Genomic DNA, 25,628 nt, shown 5'->3' with positions numbered 1-25,628 from the left:
CATATATATAATTTATATTTACTTATTTATGAAATATATGTTTTTGTTAACAAGTTAAAGGTGTTTAATGATAATGCAAGCATGTTTAACACATATAGTTAATATTGTTAACAAGTTAAAGGTGTTTAATGATAATACAAGCATGTTTAACACATATAGTTAATATTGTTAACAAGTAAAATGTGTTTAAAGATAATACAAGCATGTTTAACACATATAGTTAATATTGTTAATAAGTTAAAGGTGTTTAAAGATAATACAAGCATGTTTAACACATATAGATTCCTTTCTTTCATGAAGACAAGAATATAAGTTGGTGTATTACCTGATTCTGATGACTTGCATTGATTGGACAGTGGTGCTGATAACGTCCGCATTTTCGAATGGAGGAGAAAAAAAGTCCTCCTTTCTGTCCAATACCACATGAAAGTGGTTGGTTTTTGGCATCTTATTTGTCCAGCTTCCGTACTCCTTTGTATACACTTTACAAGAAATAAATTGTCGGCAAACTCCGTAGCTTGCTAGCTTGTGCACGCCAGCTTTCTAAGACTCTTATTTTGTTAGCGCAACTGTGCAGTCGGTCTTTGGAGTTTTGACGACAGGTACGGCGCCAGTCTGTTGAAATAAAGTGTTTCTCGCCTTCCAGTCGGTAATTTGAATGAGCTGGCAGCAGCCAGCGTCATTCCAGAAGACCCTCGGGTGCCGTGAATGTCAATCAAGTGACGAAAGTGACGTCATAGTGAAGATTTATGATCGCTCATTTTTAGGACTATTTTTTTACTGCCTGGCTGGTGATCGACTGACACACCCTCCGCGATCGACCGGTAGCTCGCGATCGACGTAATGAGCACCCCTGGTATATAGGATATACAACAATACCAGCAAATTCAACATGTAATAAGATAAGCTTTCTGAACGCGTCTGCTGTGGTAACTTGCTACAAAACATTCCATGATCTATTGTCAGTTGGGAATCAGGACTCAAAAGCGGATCGTATCTGATCAGGACATTCCTAATTTGAGACACTTGTGATTTAGGGCTATATAAATAAACATTGATTGATTGATTGATAATTGACATTGTGATACATACCAATATTGAATCACATATAATTAATACTTTGACCCACATCATGCAGGTTGTAATGGCCATAGGGGTCCATCGAGGCGTATATATATAATGAATATTGCCAGTCACAGTTAACTTGTGCTCAGCTGGGAAAATAAATATATATATATACTTATTATGACATCCATTTACTTATTATAAACTGTTACAGGCGTATCAAATAATCATATTAATATTAAAAATGTAACTTAATAATATGTGGGGATATAAAAGGCATCCGGTGCTAACAGACCGGGCAGAAGCGGAAATTGACGTCATAAACCACCTAGGAGCACCTGTCAGACCCGGCGTTTTTGCTACGGAGCCACTTCTTGGAAGAATCCTCATTTTTTACCTTTTTTGTGGACTTTCCATTGGCCTGTGGAGAACCGGCACAACAGACTCTTTTTCCAGGAGGACTTTGATTTGGATGCGCAGACGCGGTGCCGTGAGTACGCAGTTGCGGCTTCCAAACATTTAATCGCTAGCCCGTACGTGCATGCCTCGATGTGCATGTCACGTACGTAACTTTGGGGACTTTGGGGAAATGTATGTGTTGTATGAACTTCGGGAAAGTGCATGGTACTTTGGGCTGTGGGATTGAGTGTTTTGTGCGGGTGTGTGGTTTTGTATTGGCGGGTTATATGGACGGGAGAGGGGAGGTGTTATATGTGGGATTAATTTGTGGCATATTAAATACGAGCCTGATTGTATTGTGGCTAATAGTTATACATGTCTTGTGTTTATTTACTGTATTGATCATTCCCAGCTGAATATCAGGTCCCACCCGTGACTCCTTAATTGCGTAGTGGCAGAGACACCCGGAGAACTTGGGTGCGTTTGTTACAAGGTTTGTGATAGTGCTCCAACAAAGAATGATGATGTCATTCTAAGTGACAATTTGACTGCATGGCTAACAAACATGGCTGTTTTCCAAGATGGTGCTGCTGGTGTGTGTGCAGGAGGAGGTGATCATGGCTGACGAGCAGAGAGAGTCGTCCTCCTTACAGAAATAGACCCATGTAGCAGCTGTGCAGTACACAGGAGCACCTGTTCCATCTTCTCTGAGGCCAGCACACCCACATTTACACTCAATGCCAAACTGCTTCACCGCCCTCTGCCGTCCGCCAATCCCCACCGCCTTCTGCTGCGGCTTTGTCCACTTCACCACATTTGTCGCCTTTCAGAGTGTAAAACACCACCCGCCTTGAAGAGGGTGTATTTTATTTTGAAAGGTAACCACATACTTTATTTAGTGTTGCTTGTCCAACACTAGCGGATTTGACCAAAATTGAACGGATTTGTTGCAGCGTCAGCAAAAATAGGAGCTATGTGTATATTTAGCGCTGGAATGCGCAACGGCTGCGGCGTGTCGGTGACGTTCCTCGGGCGCGATGACTTGAAGAAAAACGGAAAGAGTACGCCGGCGTGCGTGAGTTGGTCCGCGGCACTCTCGCAAATCCTGAATTATTCATGCGCGCGTGCTAATTAGAACCAACAGTTTCATGCACCAAAGCACATCTTTTACACGTGCTAATTAGAACCAACAGTTATTCATGCGCTAAAAACACCTTTTACACGTGCTAATCAGGACCAACAGTACTCATGCACTGCGTTCTAAAGCACGCGTTTTATACGTGACAATCAGGACTAGGGATGTCCCGATCCGATATTTGGATCGGATCGGCCGTCGATATTTGCCAAAAAATGCGTATCAGATCCAGTTTTTTTTTTAAAACTCTGGTCCGTGTTTTCCAACGCACCTATCTAATAATTTCATTTTTCTGCTGCTCCCTTATTTCCGTTCCGCATTTTCCAGCACACCTTCAACACATCCACAGGTCTGTGGATTCTCACGCAGTTGCTTTTAGCTGCTGGCATTACACGACAGGCTCTTCTCACTCTTTCCTGTGTCTCCCTCTCACAGACAGCAAGCGCACCTTCTTACACACGTCACATACTGTCACGACATACGTCACATACTGTCACGTCATACGTCACATACGTATACGCCCTCCCCGAGCAGAGAGGTAGCATGGCTAACGTTAGCTGTGATGCTAGCGCAGCCGTGCTAGCAACACTCCCTCTAAGGTGCGCGCTTGTGCAATTGCGCAAGGCAAATCTATGCCACGCACAAAATCAAATAAAAAAATAAGCGCATAACAATTTTCGACACACGGACACGACAAAGAAAACAGTTTTCGTCATCATTGTTCAAATATTGTAACGTCTGTCGAGACGCTTATCTCCATTCGGTGCCACACCTCCACACCATCAAAATGCCGAGGCAAACATTTCCAGATCAACACCGTATGAAAAAATTTGTGATTTTTTTAGTTGTGATTTCCTTCTCTGCATGAAAGTTTAAAAGTAGCATATATTAATGCAGTATGAAGAAGAATGTTTTAATGTAGACACATAGAATCATCATACTGCTGTGATTATATGCATCAAGTGTTCATTCAAGGCTAAGGCAAAAATATCCACATATATGATGTATCATGACATGGACTAAACATATCCACATATATATGGTGTATCGTGACATGGACTAAACATATCCACATATATATGGTGTATCGTGACATGGACTAAACATATCCACATATACAGTCAAGAAAATAAGTATTTGAACACCCTGCTATTTTGCAAATTATCCCACTTAGAAATCATGGAGGGGTCTGAAATTTTCACGGTAGGTGCATGTCCACTGTATGAGAGATAACCTAAAAAGAAAAATCCAGAAATCACAATCTATGATTTTTTAACAATTTATTCATGTGATACAGCTGAAAATAAGTATTTGAACACCTGTCTATCAGCTAGAATTCTGACCCTCAAAGACCTGTTAGTCCGCCTTTAAAAGTCCTCCTCCACTCCACTGTATTATCCTGAAACAGATGCACCTGTGTGAGGTCGTTAGCTGCATAAATACACCTGTCCACCCCATACAATCAGTAAGACCCAAACATTCAGCATGGCTAAGAGCAAAGAGCTGTCCAAAGACACCAGAGACAAAATTGTACAACTCCACAAGGATGGAAAGGGCTACGGAGAAATTGCCAAGCAGCTTGGTGAAAAAAGGTCCACTGTTGGAGCAATCATTAGAAAATGGAAGAAGCTAAACAAGACTGTCGATCTCAATCGGAGTGGAGCCCCATGCAAGATATCACCTATTGGGGTCTCAATGATGCTAATAAAGGTGAGGAATCAGCCCAAGACTACACGACAGGACTTGGTCAATGACCTGAAAAGAGCTGGGACCACTGTTTCCATGGTCACTGTTGGTAATACACTAAGACGTCATGCTTTGAAATCATGCATGGCACGGAAGGTTCCCCTGCTTAAACCAGCACATGTTAAGGCCCGTCTTAAGTTTGCCAATGACCATTTGGATGATCCAGAGGAGTCATGGGAGAAAGTTTTGTGGACAGATGAGACCAAAATTGACCTTTTTGGTCATAATTCCACTGTGTGTGTTTGGAGGAAGAAGAATGATGCGTACCATCCCAAGAACACCATCCCTACTGTGAAGCATGGGGGTGGTAGTGACATGCTATGGGGGTGATTTTCTGCTCATGGGACAGGACGACTGTACTGTATTAAGGAGAGGATGACTGCAGCCATGTATTGTGAGATTTTGGCCAAAAACCTCCTTCCCTCAGTCAGATCATTGAAGATGAGTCATGGCTGGATCTTCCAACATGACAATGACCCAAAGCACACAGCCAGGAAAACCAAGAAGTGGCTTTGTAAGAACCATATCAAGGTTCTGGAGTGGCCTAGCCAGTCTCCAGACCTAAATCCAATTGAAAATCTTTGGAGGGAGCTGAAAGTCTGTGTTACTCAGCGACAGCCCAGAAACCTGACTGATCTAGAGAAGATCTGTGTGGAGGAGTGGGCCAAAATCCCTCCTGCAGTCTGTGCAAACCTGGTGAAGAACTACAGGAAACGTTTGAACTCTGTAATTGCAAACAAAGGCTACTCTACCAAATATTAATGTTGGTGTTCAAATACTTATTTTCACCTGTATCACACAAATAAATTGTTAAAAAAATCATAGATTGAGAGGTTATCTCTCATACAGTGGACATGCACCTACCATGAACATTTCAGACCCCTCCATGATTTCTAAGTGGGAGAACTTGCAAAATAGCAGGGTGTTCAAATACTTATTTTCTTGACTGTATATGGTGTATCGTGACATGGACTAAACATATCCACATATATATATATATATATATATATTGTATATCGTGACATGGCCTTAAAATATCGCAATATTAAAAAAAGGCCATATCGCCCAGCCCTAGTTTCAATAATGCCATTTCTGTTTGTCATGTATAATTTTGTCTATTTTGTGTTTGTCCTTGAATAAACAGGTCAGTTTCTTGTTACCAACCATTGTGTATTATTCAAACTCCCCTAATTCAGCTGGCTAGTTGTTATCAAGAGTACTAAAACCCTTTTCAACATGATTCTGACAACTAAGTAGGCTAAATAACTTTAAACTTCAATACATGCTCGGATAGGCCAGTATCGGTATCGGATCGGAAGTGCAAAAACAATATCGGTATCGGATCGGAAGTGCAAAAACCTGGATCGGGACATCCCTAATCAGGACCAATAGTTATTTATGCGCTGAAGCACACCTTTTACACGTGCTTATTATAACCAACACAGTGCTTATGCACTGCGTTCTAAAGCACACCTTGTATACATGCCAACCAGGACCAACAGTTTTATGTGCCAAAGCACGTCTTTTACACGTGCTAATCAGAACCAACAGTTATTCATGCACTGAAGCACACCTTTTATACGTGCTAATTAGAACCAACAGTTATTCATGCACGAAAGCACACATTTTACACGTGCTAATCAGGACCAACACAGTACTCATGCACTGCCATATTAAAGCACACTTTTTATAGGTGCCAATCAGGACCAACAGTTATTCATGCCCTAAAGCACACCTTTTATACGCGCTAATCAAGACCAACAGTTATTCATGCACTAAAGCACACATTTTACATGTGCTAATCAGGACCAAAACAGTTCTCATACACGACTTTATTAAAGCACACCTTTTATTACACGTGCTAATCAGGACCGACACAGTACTCATGCACTGCCATATTAAAGCACACTTTTTATAGGTGCCAATCAGGACCAACAGTTATTCATGCCCTAAAGCACACCTTTTATACGCGCTAATCAGGACCAACAGTTATTCATGCACTAAAGCACACATTTTACATGTGCTAATCAGGACCAAAACAGTTCTCATACACGACTTTATTAAAGCACACCTTTTACATGTGCTAATCAGGACCAACACAGTACTCATACACAACTTTATTCAAGCACACCTTTTACACGTGCTAATCAGGACCAACACAGTACTCATACACTGCGTTATTAAAGCACACTTTTCATAGGTGCCAATCAGTACCAATAGTTTTTCATGCACTAAATTACACATTTTACATGTGCTAATCAGGACCAACACAGTACTCATGCACTGCCATATTAAAGCACACCTTTTATACGTGCCAATCAGGACCAACACAGTACTCATACACATCTTTATTAAAGCACACCTTTTACACGTGCTAATCAGGACCAACACAGTACTCGTACACAATTGGAACAAGAGCCCAGTCGTCTTTGGGTGACTTACCCAAAGCTACACATCAACTAAAACTACATTTCTGACTACAACAATAAACACGTTTGTGGGCTTTCTAAATAGTTGTTTTTAATTTTACATCAAGTGAAGTGAATTATATTTATATAGCGCTTTTCTCTGGTGACTCAAAGTGCTTTACATAGTGAAACCCAATATTTAAGTTACATTTAAACCAGTGTGGGTGGCACTGGGAGCAGGCGGGTAAAGTGTCTTGCCCAAGGACACAACGGCAGTGACTAGGATGGCGAAAGCGGGAATCGAACCTGGAACCCTCAAGTTGCTGGCATGGCTACTCTACCAACCGAGCTATGCCGCCCCCTCTTCACGTTATCTTTTAATGAATTATCTGTGTCACAAGAATTACAGACTTCCCCAATAAAAACATCCAAAAACTACACTTAACTTGTGATCAAACACAAAACAAATCCTCGTAAAGTTGAATATGATTTGTTGTTTACTTATTATAATATATAATATTTTAGAAAATACTGACAATCAAAGAAAATAAGCAGAATGTGCACATCGAAAGTTAAAATGTTGGTAAAATATGGAACATGTGAGCTAAATATATCTAAAAAAACAATTGAATACATTGATATTGATGCTTTTATTTGAACAAGTGGGTTTATTCTTACTGTTATACATGTTTAGGTCCCAACAATCCCTTTAATAAAAGTGAAATAAAGCATAGTATGAGGGTACTGGATGGGGCACTTTGGGTTGTGCCCCACTATTTGGAGACCTAAACACGCGTGTTGTGCGTTTATAACAATTAAAACTAGACAAATGTCCTACTTTTTAAGTGTGAAAGATTAAAAGACAGGTTTAGTTTAGTTTATTAAGGTGAAGTAGTTTGGGTCACATGAGGGGCACTTTGGGTTGTGCCCCACTGACTGGAGACCTGTACACTTGTGTTGTGCGTTTAAAACAATACAAACTAGACAAATGTCCTACTTTTTAAGAGCGAGAGATTAAAAGACAGGTGGAGTAGTTTGGGTCACATGAGTGTGCTGCATGGGGCTCTTTGGGTTGTGCCCCACCATTTGGAGACCTAAACACTCGTGTTGTGTATTTAAAACAATAAAAACTGACATATGTCCTACTTTTTAAGTGTGAAAGATTAAAGGACAAGTGTAGTAGTTTGAGGGTACAGCATGGGGCACTTTGGGTTGTGCCCCACCATTTGGAGACCTAAACACTCGTGTTGTGTATTTAAAACAATTAAAACTGACATACGTCCTACTTTTTAAGTGTGAAAGATTAAAAGTAAACCTGCAGCTAACGATTATTTTTCTATCGATTAATCTATAGATTATTTTTTTCGATTAATCGGTTAATCTATAGATATTTTTTTTTCGATTAATCTATAGATTATTTTTCCTTTTACCGATTATTTTTTTATTTAAAATGAAGATGAAAAAATAAATGTAGGCCAGTTTTTTCAAAAGGCATGGCTTTTATTTACAAAAAAAAAAAAGTATGGCCACTCAGTAAACATTGACAACAACATGACAAAATATTCTGTAACAATGTAAACATTTAAAACTTTTAACATTTAACAAAATTAAAAGTATCTTATTTGCTTTTTAATGTGCATATATAAAATAAACATACAGTGCAAATCTTAATATTCTGCAATAGTATAAGCATTTCAAAAGTAAAAGTATTGCTTATTTTGCTTTAAAATGTGCAAAAATAAAGATAAACATCCAATACAAAAAAGTGCGTATTTCCTTGAAATGGCGCTGGGTGTATAGTATTCGCATGCCTCCAATTACTGCCGTGTCAAACTCGTTTCGCAAAATAATTAGCGCATGCTTGGCCTTACCGCCGGCTCAGGATTAACGCTGGATCAAACTCGTTTCGCAAAATATTAATTTTATTAGCGTATGTCTGGAATTTTCGCCGGGTCAAACTCGTTTCGCAAAATAATTAGCATATGTCTAGAACTTCCGCCGGGTCAAACTCGTTGTGTCATGAGTGACACTTCACCTGTCATCATTTTCAAAATGGAGGAGGCTGATTTCAATCATTTGAAATCGCATAAAGGGAAGAAGATTAAGAGCTATTCAGTAGGATTTAAGGTCCAAGCTATTGAATATGCTAAAAAGAACAGTAAGCAGCTATGTTTTATTAATATACCGTAGCTGCGTGTGTCAAATATGAGTCATTAAATGACTCCCGCCTCCTGGTGGTAGAGGGCGCTAGTGATCCTTCTTGCGACTACCGGTACTGCAGAAGACCGGTGCTGCAGAAGAAGACAACAAGCCACAAGAGTGAGCAGCGATCGTTTGCTTGCACTTTTAAAATGGAGGATTACATATCTAAAATAAAACAACTGGACTTTCAATGGAAGCAGGAGGTAATACTTAAAGGAAGATCTCCATCGAGACAGAGATTTTTAAAACTGAAGAAAGATAAGGAAGACTTCTATAAACCAGTTATCAATGCTTTTGATCAGAAGCAGCTGCGCATGGACTTCATTTATAAGTAAATGTAAGACCATAATAACGTTTTTTTTATTAAATGTGCTTTTCATGATGGTATCCTTACATCACTCAAATTTATAAGCGCAGGCCTAAATTTACCCCACGCCTTTTGGTAAGCGCAGGAGTGAGAAGAGGTTTTAAATTAATTAGCGCCCCGGCGGCTATTCAAGGAAATACGGTATGCGACGCGTCGATGCCGTTTTCGTATTTACGTAATCTATGATGTCGACTAAGTCGACGCGTCGTTTCAGCCTTAATTAAAAGACAGGTTTAGTTTAGTTTATTAAGGTGAAGTAGTTTGGGTCACATGAGGGTACAGCATAGGGCACTTTGGGTTGTGCGTTTAAAACAATACAAACTAGACAAATGTCCTACTTTTTAAGAGCGAGAGATTAAAAGGCAGGTGGAGTAGTCTGGATCACATGAGGGTACTGCATGGGGCACTTTGGGTTGTGCCCCACCGTTTGGAGACCTAAACACTCGTGTTGTGTATTTAAAACACTAAAAACTGACAAATGTCCTACTTTTTAAGTGTGAAAGATTAAAAGTCAGGTGAAGTAGTTTGAGGGTACAGCATGGGGCACTTTGGGTTGTGCCCCACTATTTGGAGACCTAAACACACGTGTTGTGCGTTTATAACAATTAAAACTAGACAAATGTCCTACTTTTAGGCGAGGGATTAAAAGACAGGTGGAGTAGTCTGGGTCACATGAGGGTACTGCTTTTGATTGATTGATTGACACTTTTATTAGTAGATTGCACAGTTCAGTACATATTACGTACAATTGACCAGTAAATGGTAACACCCGAATAAGTTTTTCAACGTGTTTAAGTCGGGGTCCACGTGGGGCACTTTGGGTTGTGCCCCACCGTTTGGGGACCCAAACACGCGTGTTGTGTATTAAAAAAAATAAAAACTGGACAAATGTCCTACTTTTTAAGTGTGAAAGACTAAAGTCAGGTGAAGTAGTTTGAATGTACTGCATGGGGCACACGCGTGTTCTGTATTTAAATCAATAAAAACTAGACACATGTCCTACTTTTTAAATGTGAAAGATTAAAAGACAGGTGAAGTAGTTTGAGGGTACTGCATGGGGCACGTTGGGTTGTGCCCCACTATTTGGAGACCTAAACACTCATGTTGTGTATTTAAAACAATAAAAACTAAACACATGTCCTACTTTTTAAATGTGAAAGATTAAAAGACAGGTGAAGTACCGTATTTTCCGCACTATAAGCCGCCCCGGGTTGTAAGCCGCGCCTACGCTGCGCTAAAGGGAATGTCAAAAAAACAGTCAGATAGGTCAGTCAAACTTTAATAATATATTACAAACCAGCGTTCTAACAACTCTGTTCACCCCCAAAATGTAATGTGCAAATGTGCAATCACAAAAATAGTAACACTCAAATTACTGCAGAGCAATAGCAACATCAATAACTCAACGTTGCTCGAACGTTAATGTCACACAACACACAAAATAAACATTTAAAGCTCACTTTCTGAAATTATTCCTCATCCATAAATCCCTCGAATTCTTCTTCAGTGTCTGAATTAAAAAGTTGGGCGAATACGGCATCCAAAATGGCCGGCTCCGTCTCGTCGAAGTCATTAGAGTCAATGTTGCTGTTGTTGTCCAGCAGTTCCGTGAATCCTGCCTTCTGGAAAGCTCGGACCACAGTTGAGACCGATATATTCGCCCAGGCATTTACAATCCACTGGAAGATGTTGGCGTATGTCGTCCGGCGCTGTCTCCCTGTCTTAGTGGCGCAGGTCATCTTGTTGCTTCCTCTACCTACGCACCATTTATGTTCACTTCTCTCGTTGCTGCTCTATTTCCGTGTTCTACTGCGTGACTTATTGCCTTGAGTTTGAATTCTGCGTTGTACGCGTGTCTCTTAATAGGAGCCATTTTGTGGTCTTTACAGATGTAAACACACAAATGAAATGAAACGTAATATCCCCGCCCTTCTTCTTCTATGGGGGCGGGTGGTTGCTTACAGTAGAAGAAGAAGCGCTTCCTCTTCTATGGGGGCGGGTGCTTACCTTGGCGGTTGCTTACCGTAGAAGAAGAAGCGCTTCCTCTTCTACGGGGAAAAAAGATGGCGGCTGTTTACCGTAGTTGCGAGACCTAAACTTTATGAAAATGAATCTTAATATTAATCCATATATAAAGCGCACCGGGTTATAAGCCGCACTGTCAGCTTTTGAGAAAATTTGTGGTTTTTAGGTGCGGCTAATAGTGCGGAAAATACGGTAGTTTGAGGGTACTGCATGGGGCACTTTGGGTTGTGCCCCACCGTTTGGAGACCTAAACACTCATGTTGTGTATTTAAAACAATAAAAACTAAACACATGTCCTACTTTTAGGTGAGTGATTGAAAGACAGGTGATTGATTGAAAGTTTTATTAGTAGATTGCACAGTTCAGTACACATTCTGTTTAATTGACCACTAAATGGTAACGCCCGAATACGTTTTTCAACTTGTTTAAGTCGGGGTCCACGTGGGGCACTTTGGGTTGTGCTCCACCGTTTGGGGACCTAAACATAGTGTTGTGTATTTAAAACAATACAAACTAGACAAATGTCCTACTTTTTAAGTGTGAAAGATTAAAAGACAGGTGAAGTAGTTTGAGGGTACTGCATGGGGCACTTTGAGTTGTGCCCCACCGTTTGGAGACCTAAACACTCGTGTTGTGTATTTAAAACACTAAAAACTGACAAATGTCCTACTTTTTTAGTGTGAAAGATTAAAAGTCAGTCTTTTAGGTGAGATGTTTGAACTACAGGTGGAGTAGTCTGGGTCACATGAGGGTACTGCTTTTGATTGATTGAAAGTTTTATTAGTAGATTGCACAGTTCAGTACATATTCTGTTTAATCGACCGCTAAATGGTAACGCCCGAATACGTTTTTCAACTTGTTTAAGTCGGGGTCCACGTGGGGCACTTTGGGTTGTGCCCCACCGTTTGGAGACCTAAACACGCGTGTTATGAATTAAAAAAAAAAAAAATACTAGACAAATGTCCTACTTTTTAAAGTGTTAAAGATTATAAGACAGGTGAAGTAGTTTGAGGGTACAGCATGGGGCACTTTGGGTTGTGCCCCACCGTTTGGAGACCTAAACACTCGTGTTGTGTATTTAAAACACTAAAAACTGACAAATGTCCTACTTTTTTAGTGTGAAAGATTAAAAGTCAGTCTTTTAGGTGAGATGTTTGAACTACAGGTGGAGTAGTCTGGGTCACATGAGGGTACTGCTTTTGATTGATTGAAAGTTTTATTAGTAGATTGCACAGTTCAGTACATATTCTGTTTAATCGACCGCTAAATGGTAACGCCCGAATACGTTTTTCAACTTGTTTAAGTCGGGGTCCACGTGGGGCACTTTGGGTTGTGCCCCACCGTTTGGGGACCTAAACATAGTGTTGTGTATTTAAAACAATACAAACTAGACAAATGTCCTACTTTTTAAGTGTGAAAGATTAAAAGACAGGTGAAGTAGTTTGAGGGTACTGCATGGGGCACTTTGAGTTGTGCCCCACCGTTTGGAGACCTAAACACTCGTGTTGTGTATTTAAAACACTAAAAACTGACAAATGTCCTACTTTTTTAGTGTGAAAGATTAAAAGTCAGTCTTTTAGGTGAGATGTTTGAACTACAGGTGGAGTAGTCTGGGTCACATGAGGGTACTGCTTTTGATTGATTGAAAGTTTTATTAGTAGATTGCACAGTTCAGTACATATTCTGTTTAATCGACCGCTAAATGGTAACGCCCGAGTACGTTTTTTCAACTTGTTTAAGTCGGGGTCCACGTGGGGCACTTTGGGTTGTGCCCCACCGTTTGGAGACCTAAACACGCGTGTTATGAATTAAAAAAAAAAAAAATACTAGACAAATGTCCTACTTTTTAAAGTGTTAAAGATTATAAGACAGGTGAAGTAGTTTGAGGGTACAGCATGGGGCACTTTGGGTTGTGCCCCACCGTTTGGAGACCTAAACACTCATGTTGTGTATTTAAAACAATAAAAACTAAACACATGTCCTACTTTTAGGTGAGTGATTGAAAGACAGGTGATTGATTGAAAGTTTTATTAGTAGATTGCACAGTTCAGTACATATTCTGTTTAATCGACCGCTAAATGGTAACGCCCGAATACGTTTTTCAACTTGTTTAAGTCAGGGTCCACGTGGGGCACTTTGGGTTGTGCTCCACCGTTTGGGGACCTAAACATAGTGTTGTGTATTTAAAACAATACAAACTAGACAAATGTCCTACTTTTTAAGTGTGAAAGATTAAAAGACAGGTGAAGTACCGGTAGTTTGAGGGTACTGCATGGGGCACTTTGAGTTGTGCCCCACCGTTTGGAGACCTAAACACTCGTGTTGTGTATTTAAAACACTAAAAACTGACAAATGTCCTACTTTTTTAGTGTGAAAGATTAAAAGTCAGTCTTTTAGGTGAGATGTTTGAACTACAGGTGGAGTAGTCTGGGTCACATGAGGGTACTGCTTTTGATTGATTGAAAGTTTTATTAGTAGATTGCACAGTTCAGTACATATTCTGTTTAATCGACCGCTAAATGGTAACGCCCGAGTACGTTTTTCAACTTGTTTAAGTCGGGGTCCACGTGGGGCACTTTGGGTTGTGCCCCACCGTTTGGAGACCTAAACACGCGTGTTATGAATTAAAAAAAAAAAAAATACTAGACAAATGTCCTACTTTTTAAAGTGTTAAAGATTATAAGACAGGTGAAGTAGTTTGAGGGTACAGCATGGGGCACTTTGGGTTGTGCCCCACCGTTTGGAGACCTAAACACTCATGTTGTGTATTTAAAACAATAAAAACTAAACACATGTCCTACTTTTAGGTGAGTGATTGAAAGACAGGTGATTGATTGAAAGTTTTATTAGTAGATTGCACAGTTCAGTACACATTCTGTTTAATCGACCGCTAAATGGTAACGCCCGAATACGTTTTTCAACTTGTTTAAGTCGGGGTCCACGTGGGGCACTTTGGGTTGTGCTCCACCGTTTGGGGACCTAAACATAGTGTTGTGTATTTAAAACAATACAAACTAGACAAATGTCCTACTTTTTAAGTGTGAAAGATTAAAAGACAGGTGAAGTAGTTTGAGGGTACTGCATGGGGCACTTTGAGTTGTGCCCCACCGTTTGGAGACCTAAACACTCGTGTTGTGTATTTAAAACACTAAAAACTGACAAATGTCCTACTTTTTTAGTGTGAAAGATTAAAAGTCAGTCTTTTAGGTGAGATGTTTGAACTACAGGTGGAGTAGTCTGGGTCACATGAGGGTACTGCTTTTGATTGATTGAAAGTTTTATTAGTAGATTGCACAGTTCAGTACATATTCTGTTTAATCGACCGCTAAATGGTAACGCCCCGAATACGTTTTTCAACTTGTTTAAGTCGGGGTCCACGTGGGGCACTTTGGGTTGTGCCCCACCGTTTGGAGACCTAAACACGCGTGTTATGAATTAAAAAAAATAAAAATACTAGACAAATGTCCTACTTTTTAAAGTGTTAAAGATTATAAGACAGGTGAAGTAGTTTGAGGGTACAGCATGGGGCACTTTGGGTTGTGCCCCACCGTTTGGAGACCTAAACACTCGTGTTGTGTATTTAAAACACTAAAAACTGACAAATGTCCTACTTTTTTAGTGTGAAAGATTAAAAGTCAGTCTTTTAGGTGAGATGTTTGAACTACAGGTGGAGTAGTCTGGGTCACATGAGGGTACTGCTTTTGATTGATTGAAAGTTTTATTAGTAGATTGCACAGTTCAGTACATATTCTGTTTAATCGACCGCTACATGGTAACGCCCGAATACGTTTTTCAACTTGTTTAAGTCGGGGTCCACGTGGGGCACTTTGGGTTGTGCCCCACCGTTTGGAGACCTAAACACTCATGTTGTGTATTTAAAACAATAAAAACTAAACACATGTCCTACTTTTAGGTGAGTGATTGAAAGACAGGTGATCGATTGAAAGTTTTATTAGTAGATTGCACAGTTCAGTACACATTCTGTTTAATTGACCACTAAATGGTAACGCCCGAATACGTTTTTCAACTTGTTTAAGTCGGGGTCCACGTGGGGCACTTTGGGTTGTGCTCCACCGTTTGGGGACCTAAACATAGTGTTGTGTATTTAAAACAAAACAAACTAGACAAATATCCTACTTTTTAAGTGTGAAAGATTAAAAGACAGGTGAAGTAGTTTGAGGGTACTGCATGGGGCACTTTGAGTTGTGCCCCACCGTTTGGAGACCTAAACACTCGTGTTGTGTATTTAAAACACTAAAAACTGACAAATGTCCTACTTTTTTAGTGTGAAAGATTAAAAGTCAGTCTTTTAGGTGAGATGTTTGAACTACAGGTGGAGTAGTCTGGGTCACATGAGGGTACTGCTTTTGATTGATTGAAAGTTTTATTAGTAGATTGCACAGTTCAGTACATATTCTGTTTAATCGACTGCTAAATGGTAACGCCCGAATACGTTTTTCAACTTGTTTAAGTCGGGGTCCACGTGGGGCACTTTGGGTTGTGCTCCACCGTTTGGGGACCTAAACATAGTGTTGTGTATTTAAAACAATACAAACTAGACAAATGTCCTACTTTTTAAGTGTGAAAGATTAAAAGACAGGTGAAGTAGTTTGAGGGTACTGCATGGGGCACTTTGAGTTGTGCCCCACCGTTTGGAGACCTAAACACTCGTGTTGTGTATTTAAAACACTAAAAACTGACAAATGTCCTACTTTTTTAGTGTGAAAGATTAAAAGTCAGTCTTTTAGGTGAGATGTTTGAACTACAGGTGGAGTAGTCTGGGTCACAAGAGGGTACTGCTTTTGATTGATTGAAAGTTTTATTAGTAGATTGCACAGTTCAGTACATATTCTGTTTAATCGACCGCTAAATGGTAACGCCCGAATACGTTTTTCAACTTGTTTAAGTCGGGGTCCACGTGGGGCACTTTGGGTTGTGCTCCACCGTTTGGGGACCTAAACATAGTGTTGTGTATTTAAAACAATACAAACTAGACAAATGTCCTACTTTTTAAGTGTGAAAGATTAAAAGACAGGTGAAGTAGTTTGAGGGTACAGCATGGGGCACTTTGGGTTGTGCCCCACCGTTTGGAGACCTAAACACTCGTGTTGTGTATTTAAAACACTAAAAACTGACAAATGTCCTACTTTTTTAGTGTGAAAGATTAAAAGTCAGTCTTTTAGGTGAGATGTTTGAACTACAGGTGGAGTAGTCTGGGTCACATGAGGGTACTGCTTTTGATTGATTGAAAGTTTTATTAGTAGATTGCACAGTTCAGTACATATTCTGTTTAATCGACCGCTAAATGGTAACGCCCGAATACGTTTTTCAACTTGTTTAAGTCGGGGTCCACGTGGGGCACTTTGGGTTGTGCCCCACCGTTTGGAGACCTAAACACGCGTCTTATGAATTAAAAAAAAAAAAATACTAGACAAATGTCCTACTTTTTAAAGTGTTAAAGATTATAAGACAGGTGAAGTAGTTTGAGGGTACAGCATGGGGCACTTTGGGTTGTGCCCCACCATTTGGAGACCTAAACACTCATGTTGTGTATTTAAAACAATAAAAACTAAACACATGTCCTACTTTTAGGTGAGTGATTGAAAGACAGGTGATTGATTGAAAGTTTTATTAGTAGATTGCACAGTTCAGTACATATTCTGTTTAATCGACCGCTAAATGGTAACGCCCGAATACGTTTTTCAACTTGTTTAAGTCGGGGTCCACGTGGGGCACTTTGGGTTGTGCTCCACCGTTTGGGGACCTAAACATAGTGTTGTGTATTTAAAACAATACAAACTAGACAAATGTCCTACTTTTTAAGTGTGAAAGATTAAAAGACAGGTGAAGTAGTTTGAGGGTACTGCATGGGGCACTTTGAGTTGTGCCCCACCGTTTGGAGACCTAAACACTCGTGTTGTGTATTTAAAACACTAAAAACTGACAAATGTCCTACTTTTTTTAGTGTGAAAGATTAAAAGTCAGTCTTTTAGGTGAGATGTTTGAACTACAGGTGGAGTAGTCTGGGTCACATGAGGGTACTGCTTTTGATTGATTGAAAGTTTTATTAGTAGATTGCACAGTTCAGTACATATTCTGTTTAATCGACCGCTAAATGGTAACGCCCGAATACGTTTTTCAACTTGTTTAAGTCGGGGTCCACGTGGGGCACTTTGGGTTGTGCCCCACCGTTTGGAGACCTAAACACGCGTGTTATGAATTTAAAAAAAAAAAAATACTAGACAAATGTCCTACTTTTTAAAGTGTTAAAGATTATAAGACAGGTGAAGTAGTTTGAGGGTACAGCATGGGGCACTTTGGGTTGTGCCCCACCGTTTGGAGACCTAAACACTCGTGTTGTGTATTTAAAACACTAAAAACTGACAAATGTCCTACTTTTTTAGTGTGAAAGATTAAAAGTCAGTCTTTTAGGTGAGATGTTTGAACTACAGGTGGAGTAGTCTGGGTCACAAGAGGGTACTGCTTTTGATTGATTGAAAGTTTTATTAGTAGATTGCACAGTTCAGTACATATTCTGTTTAATCGACCGCTAAATGGTAACGCCCGAATACGTTTTTCAACTTGTTTAAGTCGGGGTCCACGTGGGGCACTTTGGGTTGTGCCCCACCGTTTGGAGACCTAAACACTCGTGTTGTGTATTTAAAACAATACAAACTAGACAAATGTCCTACTTTTTAAGTGTGAAAGATTAAAAGACAGGTGAAGTAGTTTGAGGGTACTGCATGGGGCACTTTGAGTTGTGCCCCACCGTTTGGAGACCTAAACACTCGTGTTGTGTATTTAAAACACTAAAAACTGACAAATGTCCTACTTTTTTAGTGTGAAAGATTAAAAGTCAGTCTTTTAGGTGAGATGTTTGAACTACAGGTGGAGTAGTCTGGGTCACATGAGGGTACTGCTTTTGATTGATTGAAAGTTTTATTAGTAGATTGCACAGTTCAGTACATATTCTGTTTAATCGACCGCTACATGGTAACGCCCGAATACGTTTTTCAACTTGTTTAAGTCGGGGTCCACGTGGGGCACTTTGGGTTGTGCCCCACCGTTTGGAGACCTAAACACTCATGTTGTGTATTTAAAACAATAAAAACTAAACACATGTCCTACTTTTAGGTGAGTGATTGAAAGACAGGTGATCGATTGAAAGTTTTATTAGTAGATTGCACAGTTCAGTACACATTCTGTTTAATTGACCACTAAATGGTAACGCCCGAATACGTTTTTCAACTTGTTTAAGTCGGGGTCCACGTGGGGCACTTTGGGTTGTGCTCCACCGTTTGGAGACCTAAACACTCGTGTTGTGTATTTAAAACACTAAAAACTGACAAATGTCCTACTTTTTTTAGTGTGAAAGATTAAAAGTCAGTCTTTTAGGTGAGATGTTTGAACTACAGGTGGAGTAGTCTGGGTCACATGAGGGTACTGCTTTTGATTGATTGAAAGTTTTATTAGTAGATTGCACAGTTCAGAACATATTCTGTATAATCGACCGCTAAATGGTAACGCCCGAATACGTTTTTCAACTTGTTTAAGTCCACGTGGGGCACTTTGGGTTGTGCCCCACCGTTTGGAGACCTAAACACGCGTGTTATGAATTAAAAAAAAAAAAAATACTAGACAAATGTCCTACTTTTTAAAGTGTTAAAGATTATAAGACAGGTGAAGTAGTTTGAGGGTACAGCATGGGGCACTTTGGGTTGTGCCCCACCGTTTGGAGACCCGCATGCTCGTGTGGAAGCACGAGGTGCGCGCCTCTGTTGACAAGCTGCTCTCCACAGTGACTTCGTGCTCGTCCACATCGGCCACTTTAATTCTCCCACGGACACACGCGTGTATCGTGCAGGTTATTAACACGTAACGTGAGCTGGCTAACTGGTTAGCGCGGCTAATGACGAGAAGCAAGCCGTAGAAGAGTCTAGTGTGCCGGGGCAGGCCCGTGCCAGCCAGGAGGACTCCCACAAAGCAATATGTAACGTGATGCGAGAAGCCCACTTAGCGGGGATAAAAGCATGTTTTGGGCGGCCATTGTTCCACGGAGAGGCAGCCATGCCGTCACCGCGGCTCGACGCGCTTTGCTAACAGGCTATGAGCTAACATTTGCTCCGAAAGGAGGCTTTAAAGCACAAATATGCTCACCGTCCTTCTTGAGCGGGGCCGGCGTCTGCGTCTCTTCCTTCTTGTCGCCCAGCGGGGTTTTCCTGTCCTTCTGGGACTCCTTTTTGGGCTGCCTGCTGGCCGGCGCTGCGGGCTTGGCGGCACCAGCAGCGGCAGCCTCCTTCTTCTTCTTCTCGGCCTGCTTGATCAGCTCAAACGGGTCCGATTCATCGTCCAATAACTGGTCGTATCGGTTGGCCACGGCGATGCCGAAACCTTCTTGCATTTGTCCGGGCATGATGGCGCCCCTTCAGCAGGATGTTCCTCCGATTCTATGAGGCTTGGTGCGAACTCTTCGCTCGGTGAAGCCACAAGATGGCTGGGGAAAAGGAGCTGCTTCTCTTCCGGCGCGATACACATCCGTGATCTTCCGACAGCGCGGATGGGGTTTGTAGTCTGGATGACGCCCCGAGCAATGGCAAACACGCCGGATACAACTACATTACCCACAATGCAACAAAAGTCATGCATTTCAAACACTGCTCTTGTTTGCAGTCACTAAGAAATTCGTCACACCTTTTATTTGCCAACTTTCGACTCTAAACTGTTTTACACACTGGCCAACACGCTACTCATGACGATATTGATGCAAACATGTTTACAAAACATTGGGTTATTATTTCTGTCAGATTTGATAAATACGCAATTTAGAAGCCCTATTAGAAGTCGGTAACCTTCAAACACAGTAACTACATTGATGAATGATGTTTTAATGTAAATATTGTATATTTTTTAATTTTATATATACAGGTAAAAGCCAGTAAATTAGAATATTTGGAAAAACTTGATTTATTTCAGTAATTGCATTCAAAAGGTGTTACTTGTACATTATATTTATTCATTGCACACAGACTGATGCATTCAAATGTTTATTTCATTTAATGTTGATGATTTGAAGTGGCAACAAATGAAAATCCAAAATTCCGTGTGTCACAAAATTAGAATATTACTTAAGGCTAATACAAAAAAGGGATTTTTAGAAATGTTGGCCAACTGAAAAGTATGAAAATGAAAAATATGAGCATGTGACTCCTCCTCCTTTTCAAAAAGTCCAACAGGGGATATGACTCCTCCTCCTTTTTGAAAAGTCCAACAAATATGTGACTCCTCCTTCTTTTTAAAAAGTCCAACAGAGACTTTTTGGAATATATATATATATATATATATCTATATATATATATATATATATATATATATATATATATATATATATATATTTCTGTAATATGCAATATATTGTTCTCTGTATTCAGAAAGTTACATTAAAATTGTAAAATGTAAAATATATGTTTATTAAACTTAATTTATATACAGTAGTTCTAACCTTTGTTTATGTATATTTAATTATATTTGTTGATATATATATATATATATATATATATATATATATATATATATATATATATATATATATATATATATATATATATATATATATATATACATATATATATATATATAAATATATATATGTATATATATATATATATATTTCTGTAATACAGAGAATGTACTGCATATTACAGAAATATATATATATATATATATATATATATATATATATATATATATATATATATATATATATATATATATATATATATACAATATACTGCATATTACAGAAATATATATATATATATATATATATATATATATATATATATATATATATATATATATATATATATATATATATATGTGTATATATATATATATATATATATATATATATATTCCAAAAAGTCCAACAGGGGATAGGACTCCTCCTTCTTTTCAAAAAGTCCAACAGGGGATGTGGCTCCTCCTTTTCAAAAAGTCCAACAGGGGATGTGACTCCTCCTTTTCAAAAAGTCCAACAGGGATGTGACTCCTCCTCCTTTTCAAAAAGTCCAACAGGGGATATGACTCCTCCTCCTTTTTGAAAAGTCCAACAAATATGTGACTCCTCCTTCTTTTTAAAAAGTCCAACAGGGACTTTTTGGAATATATATATATATATATATATATATATATATATATATATATATATATATATATATATATATATTTATATATATATATATATATATATATATATATTTCTGTAATATGCAGTATATTGTTCTCTGTATTCAGAAAGTTACATTAAAATTGTAAAATGTAAAATATATGTTTATTAAACTTAATTTATATACAGTAGTTCTAACCTTTGTTTATGTATATTTAATTATATTTGTTGATATATATATATATATATATATATATATATATATATATATATATATATATATATATATATACATATATTTCTGTAATATGCAGTATATTGTTATCTGTATTCAGAAGGTTACATTAAAATTGTAAAATGCAAAATATATGTTTATTAAACTTTATTTATATACAGTAGTTCTAACCTTTGTTTATGTATATTTAATTATATTTGTTGATATATATATATATATATATATATATATATATATATATATATATATATATATATATATATATATATATATTCGACTTGTCCAGGGTGTACCCCGCCTTCCGCCCGATTGTAGCTGAGATAGGCTCCAGCGCCCCCCGCGACCCCAAAAGGGAATAAGCGGTAGAAAATGGATGGATATATATATTTCTGTAATATGTTCTCTGTATTCAGAAGGTTAAATTAAATTGTAAAATGGGTATCAGACCAACGTTAATCCAGAGTTTTGTGACTTGTATTTATAATGTGATGAAGTTTTCAGTGTCAGGCTTGCTACTGACAGTGTTTGGTGTTTCACTTCCTGTCCTGGTGCTCTTGTTTTGTCGGTGTTTCCTGTTTGGTCTCTGTGTTTTGAAGCACCTTTACTTTCTGCTTCATGTCCTGCCAGCACAGTTTGGTCATGTTTGGGTTTCCCTGGGTTTGGTGTTTCACTTCCTGTCCTGGTGCTCTTGTTTTGTCAGTGTTTCCTGTTTGGTCGCTGTGTTTTGAAGGACCTTTACTTTCACCTGAGTCTCATGAATGACTTCTATTTAGTTCCACCTGGGTCGCCCCCTGCTGTGCTGGCTCTTTCTACCTGTTGGTCCACTTCCTGTCGCCAATAAATACACTTTCACCTGCACGCCGTCTGTCTGAACACAGCATCAGGAAGTGTGTGTGTGTCACCTGAACGCAGCATCAGCAAGTACCCTAACCCTAACCCTAACTCTAAACCTAACCCTAAGACTTTTACAAAAACAAAGGGGTACGCAAGGATGACTTCAAGTTTGTCAAAGTTCAAACTGATGATGTGTTAAAGAAACCCAGCTCGCCGTAGCCAAACAAAGCCACGGGACGTGATAATATTCCCACCAGATTTCTCAGAGATGCAGCTGTCACGATTGCCCCAATGGTCGCTCATATCACCAACTTGTCTATCAATCAGTGTCATGTCCCACAACTTGTCTATCAATCAGTGTCATGTCCCCCAACTTGTCTATCAATCAGTGTCAAGACCCCCAACTTGTCTATCAATCAGTGTCATGTCCCCCAACTTGTCTATCAATCAGTGTCATGTCCCCCAACTTGTCTATCAATCAGTGTCATGTCCCCCAACTTGTCTATCAATCAGTGTCATGTCCCCCAACTTGTCTATCAATCAGTGTCATGTCCCCCAACTTGTCTATCAATCAGTGTCATGTCCCACAACTTGTCTATCAATCAGTGTCATGTCCCACAACTTGTCTATCAATCAGTGTCATGTCCCCCAACTTGTCTATCAATCAGTGTCATGTCCCACAACTTGTCTATCAATCAGTGTCATGTCCCACAACTTGTCTATCAATCAGTGTCATGTCCCACAACTTGTCTATCAATCAGTGTCATGTCCCACAACGTGTCTATCAATCAGTGTCATGTCCCACAACTTGTCTATCAATATATATTTATATGTGGTTATAGTGTATATATATTTATATGTGGTTATATATATTCATATGTGGTTTATATATATTTACATGTGGTTATAGTGTATATATATTTATATGTGTTATAGTGTATATATATTTATATGTAGTTTATATATATTTATATGTAGTTTATATACATTTATATGTGGTTATAGTGTATATGTATTTATATGTGGTTATATATATTTATATGTGGTTTATATATATTCTTATGTGGTTATAGTGTATATATATTTAAATGTGATTATTGTGTATATATATATTTATATGTGGTTATAGTGTGTATATATTTATATGTGGTTTATATATATTTATATGTGGTTATAGTGTATATATATTTATATGTGGTTTATATATGTATATGTGGTTATAGTGTATATATATTTATATGTGGTTTATATATATATTTATATGTGTTATAGTGTATATATATTTATATGTGGTTATATATATTTATATGTGGTTATAGTGTATATATATTTATATGTGGTTATATATATTTATATGTGGTTTATATATATATTATGTGGTTATAGTGTATATATATTTAAATGTGGTTTATGTATATTTATATGTGGTTATAGTGTATATATATTTATATGTGGTTATGTATATTTATATGTGGTTATAGTGTATATGTATTTATATGTGGTTTATATATATTCTTATGTGGTTATAGTGTATATATATTTTTATGTGGTTATAGTGTATCTATATTTATATGTGGTTATAGTGTATATATATTTATATGTGGTTATAGTGTATTTATATTTATATGTGGTTATAGTGTATTTATATTTATATGTGGTTATAGTGTTTATATAGTTATATGTGGTTATAGTGTATATATATTTATATGTGGTTATAGTGTATATATATTTATATGTGGTTTATATATATATTTATATGTGGTTATAGTGTATATATATTTATATGTGGTTATATATATTTATATGTGGTTATAGTGTATATATATTTATATGTGGTTTATATATATATTTATATGTGGTTATAGTGTATATATATTTATATGTGGTTATATATATTTATATGTGGTTATAGTGTATATATATTTGTATGTGGTTGTATATATTTATATGTGGTTATAGTGTATATGTATTTATATGTGGTTTATATATATTTATATGTGGTTATAGTGTATATATATTTATATGTGGTTATAGTGTATATATATTTATATGTGGTTATAGTGTTTATATATGTATATGTGGTTATAGTGTATATATATTTATATGTGGTTATAGTGTATATATATTTATATGTGGTTTATATATATATTTATATGTGGTTTATATATATATTTATGTGTGGGTTATAATGTATATATTTATATGTGGTTATAATATTTATATGTGGTTATAGTGTATATATATTTATATGTGGTTGTATATATTTATATGTGGTTATAGTGTATATGTATTTATATGTGGTTTATATATATTTATATGTGGTTATAGTGTATATATATTTATATGTGGTTGTAGTGTACTTATATTTATATGTGGTTTATCTATATATTTATATGTGGTTATAGTGTATATATATTCATATGTGGTTTATATATATTTATATGTGGTAATAGTGTATATATATTTATATGTGGTAATAGTGTATATATATTTATATGTGGTTATAGTGTATATATATTTATATGTGGTTATAGTGTATATATATTTATATGTGGTAATAGTCAAATCACCTGACATGTATACTGTGTATATGTACATAATTCATCCATTTTTGTAACGTCATTTTTTATATACATGTTACAGGTTGTATATCTTTTATTATTGAACGTATGAAATGTGATGAATATTTAATGGACCACAATGGAAACAAGTCTTTTGGCTTTTTGTGCCATCCATTTGCCTTTTTAAAGCATTACATGGATTACATTCTTTAACATGTCAATAAACTTCTCAATCAATCAATCAAGTGTGTGTGTCACCTGAACGCAGCATCAGCAAGTGTTTGGGTGTCACCTGAACGCAGCATCAGCAATTGTGTGTGTCACCTGAACGCAGCATCAGCAAGTATTTGTGTGTCACCTGAACGCAGCATCAGCAAGTATTTGTGTGTCACCTGAACGCAGCATCAGCAAGTGTTTGTGTGTCACCTGAACGCAGCATCAGCAAGTGTTTGTGTCACCTGAACGCAGCATCAGCAAGTGTTTGTG

The 25,628-nt window shown here is 37.8% G+C and overlaps 1 protein-coding gene across 2 annotated transcripts in view; it reads right to left on the bottom strand.

The window, feature by feature from the left end:
* The window catches only part of LOC133617512 (SERPINE1 mRNA-binding protein 1-like), a 47,729-nt gene extending 27,844 nt beyond the window's left edge, over positions 1-19,885 (bottom strand). The window contains exon 1 of one of the 2 annotated variants that reach the window (XM_061977485.1): positions 19,505-19,885. In XM_061977485.1, coding sequence (XP_061833469.1) covers positions 19,505-19,760 — 256 coding nt within the window. In that variant the 5' untranslated portion in view covers positions 19,761-19,885. The remainder of the gene's footprint in view (positions 1-19,504) is intronic. The other variant, XM_061977486.1, reaches the window with a different exon arrangement.
* Between the last annotated feature and the right edge of the window lie 5,743 nt (positions 19,886-25,628).

This window comes from Nerophis lumbriciformis, linkage group LG18 (genome assembly GCF_033978685.3).
Source record: "Nerophis lumbriciformis linkage group LG18, RoL_Nlum_v2.1, whole genome shotgun sequence".
In the NCBI taxonomy this organism is placed as follows: Eukaryota; Metazoa; Chordata; class Actinopteri; order Syngnathiformes; family Syngnathidae; genus Nerophis; species Nerophis lumbriciformis.
This window is presented reverse-complemented; position numbering and strand designations above follow the sequence as displayed.